Consider the following 2127-nt stretch of genomic DNA (forward strand, 5'->3'; position numbering starts at 1 on the left):
TGCTAGAGTGCTTGCAGTAGAATTCTCTCCGAATAACTCAAACTCAAACTTGACGAGCAACAAATGCCATGGCCTCTATCCATCATCTAGCATATTTCTAGCATTTTCTACACGGACCTGGGATACTGTAGAATCGTTTAAATTTCATCTACAATTAGACAAACGCACGCTAAATTAATCTGAAAGCTGCGCAGAGAAGTGCTTTTGAAATGTCCACAGTGAAGGCAAGCATGCATTGGCCCCTCCACAACATTGCTGTCATGGTCATTAACAACCTTAACTACTGCTATTATTGACCGCTGAAACCTTGAGCTCGAAGGTTGCTTCTCAAAGTTGTCCCTTACCACAAGCAACAACCATTGCATCATTTCTTATTGTATTTCCTGCCTTGCAAAGCAATATCTCTGGATTTTCCTACCTTACCAGTAGGATCAGCATTGAGGTTCTCCCCTCACCTTTAAATTTGTACTCTTTCACCTAACTATAACAACCACTAAACGTAGCTCCTCCCCAATATATACTCCCCTCACCTCCCCCCTCCTCCGCCACTCAAACTCTTCCTCTTCACAATTAGCAAACAGCAAGCGAGCTAGGTCACTTGCAAGAATCTTACGTAGCCTGTAACGATGAGAAAGCAACTCCTCTCCCCATTCGTTCCTTTCTTGATGTTCTTCCTCTTCAGCTCCACGACTGTTGCTCAAACCCCATCACCAGCACCTTCAGGTCCAACCAACATCACCGCAATCCTCGAGAAGGCTGGTCAGTTCACAACCTTGATTCGGTTAATGAAAAGCACCCAAGAGTCTGACCAAATCAACACACAACTAAACAACTCCAACCAAGGCCTAACAGTATTTGCACCACCTGACAACGCCTTTGCTAACCTCAAAGCAGGCGCGCTGAATTCACTCAGCGATCAACAAAAGGTCCAACTGGTGCAATTCCACATCATTCCAAATTTCCTTTCCATGTCAAGCTTCCAAACTGTGAGTAATCCCTTGCGTACTCAGGCCGGTAACAGTGCCGACGGCGAGTTCCCGCTAAATGTGACAACATCAGGGAATCAAGTGAACATAACAACAGGGGTTAATACTGCAACAGTGGCTAACACCATATTCACTGATGGCCAGTTAGTTGTGTATCAGGTGGATCAGGTCCTTCTGCCATTAGATCTCTTTGGTACAGCGGCAGCACCAGCACCTGCACCTTCAAAGCCTGATAAAGATGTTCCAGCCAAAGCTCCTGCAGGGTCAAAGGAAGATGCCTCTGCTGATGCTTCAGGTGCAACCATTGCAACTGTATCTGTCAGTCTCGTGCTGATCGCAGCAATTTCATTGAAGCTATGAGTTTTTGTTTTCGGAAATTGATAAGGAGCTCTTCTTTTATTGATCTGTTGTGATTTGAACTGAGGTGGATTATTCTTTGGTTACTCTCCCTCTCCTCTTTTATGTTAGGTACCATGATTGGCTGAGATCTTCCTCTCCACTCAATTTTGTGATCTTATGTTCAAATTTAAAGTTAATTGCAATAAAATTCTTTGACGCACCCTGCCTAGGTGTTGAGGAATTCAACCATTAACTGGTGAACTGATAAACGGGATCCGACAAAAGCAGAAAAACTTCATAAATAAATAAATAAACGAAAACTTTACGTTATATTTTTTAATTTTTTTTTCTCATATCCTTTATGACATTTCTCTTGTTTAATAAGTATTAACTTTATGTTATATTTTTTAAATTACAAAAACTAAAGTAAAATTTAACTTGAATTTTTTATGATCTACAAAGAGTTACATATTGTCCCGTTGTTTTTTTCCTTTGGCTATTATTGGCTTGAATTAATAACCTTAGTCTATTGAGGTTATTTTTCAAAATGATCATCAATATTTCAATGTTATTTTTAAGCATAGATATAAAACTCATGAAGATTTTTGTCTAAAATCTCTACAAGTTTAAGGGGGCATGTTGAGGAAATAAATTTTGGATTGAAATCTAATTAATACAACCACCAATTATGAAGAAAATAAAGTACCACATCAAAGGATAAAATCAAGAATTTTGAATACTTGAAGATTGCAATTTATTTCTACAATATATATATATATATATATATGTATGTATGTATGTA

At 38.9% G+C, this 2127-nt stretch overlaps 1 protein-coding gene across 1 annotated transcript; it reads left to right on the forward strand.

Moving 5' to 3' along the window:
• The first annotated feature begins 503 nt into the window (after window positions 1-503).
• Window positions 504-1548, forward strand: LOC118048573 (fasciclin-like arabinogalactan protein 11). Its single transcript, XM_035058343.2, has one exon. The coding sequence runs from the start codon at window positions 627-629 to the stop codon at window positions 1344-1346; it is 720 nt and encodes a 239-aa protein (XP_034914234.1). The 5' UTR covers window positions 504-626; the 3' UTR covers window positions 1347-1548.
• Window positions 1549-2127: the final 579 nt, after the last annotated feature.

This window comes from Populus alba, chromosome 6, assembly GCF_005239225.2.
Source record: "Populus alba chromosome 6, ASM523922v2, whole genome shotgun sequence".
NCBI lineage: Eukaryota > Viridiplantae > Streptophyta > Magnoliopsida > Malpighiales > Salicaceae > Populus > Populus alba.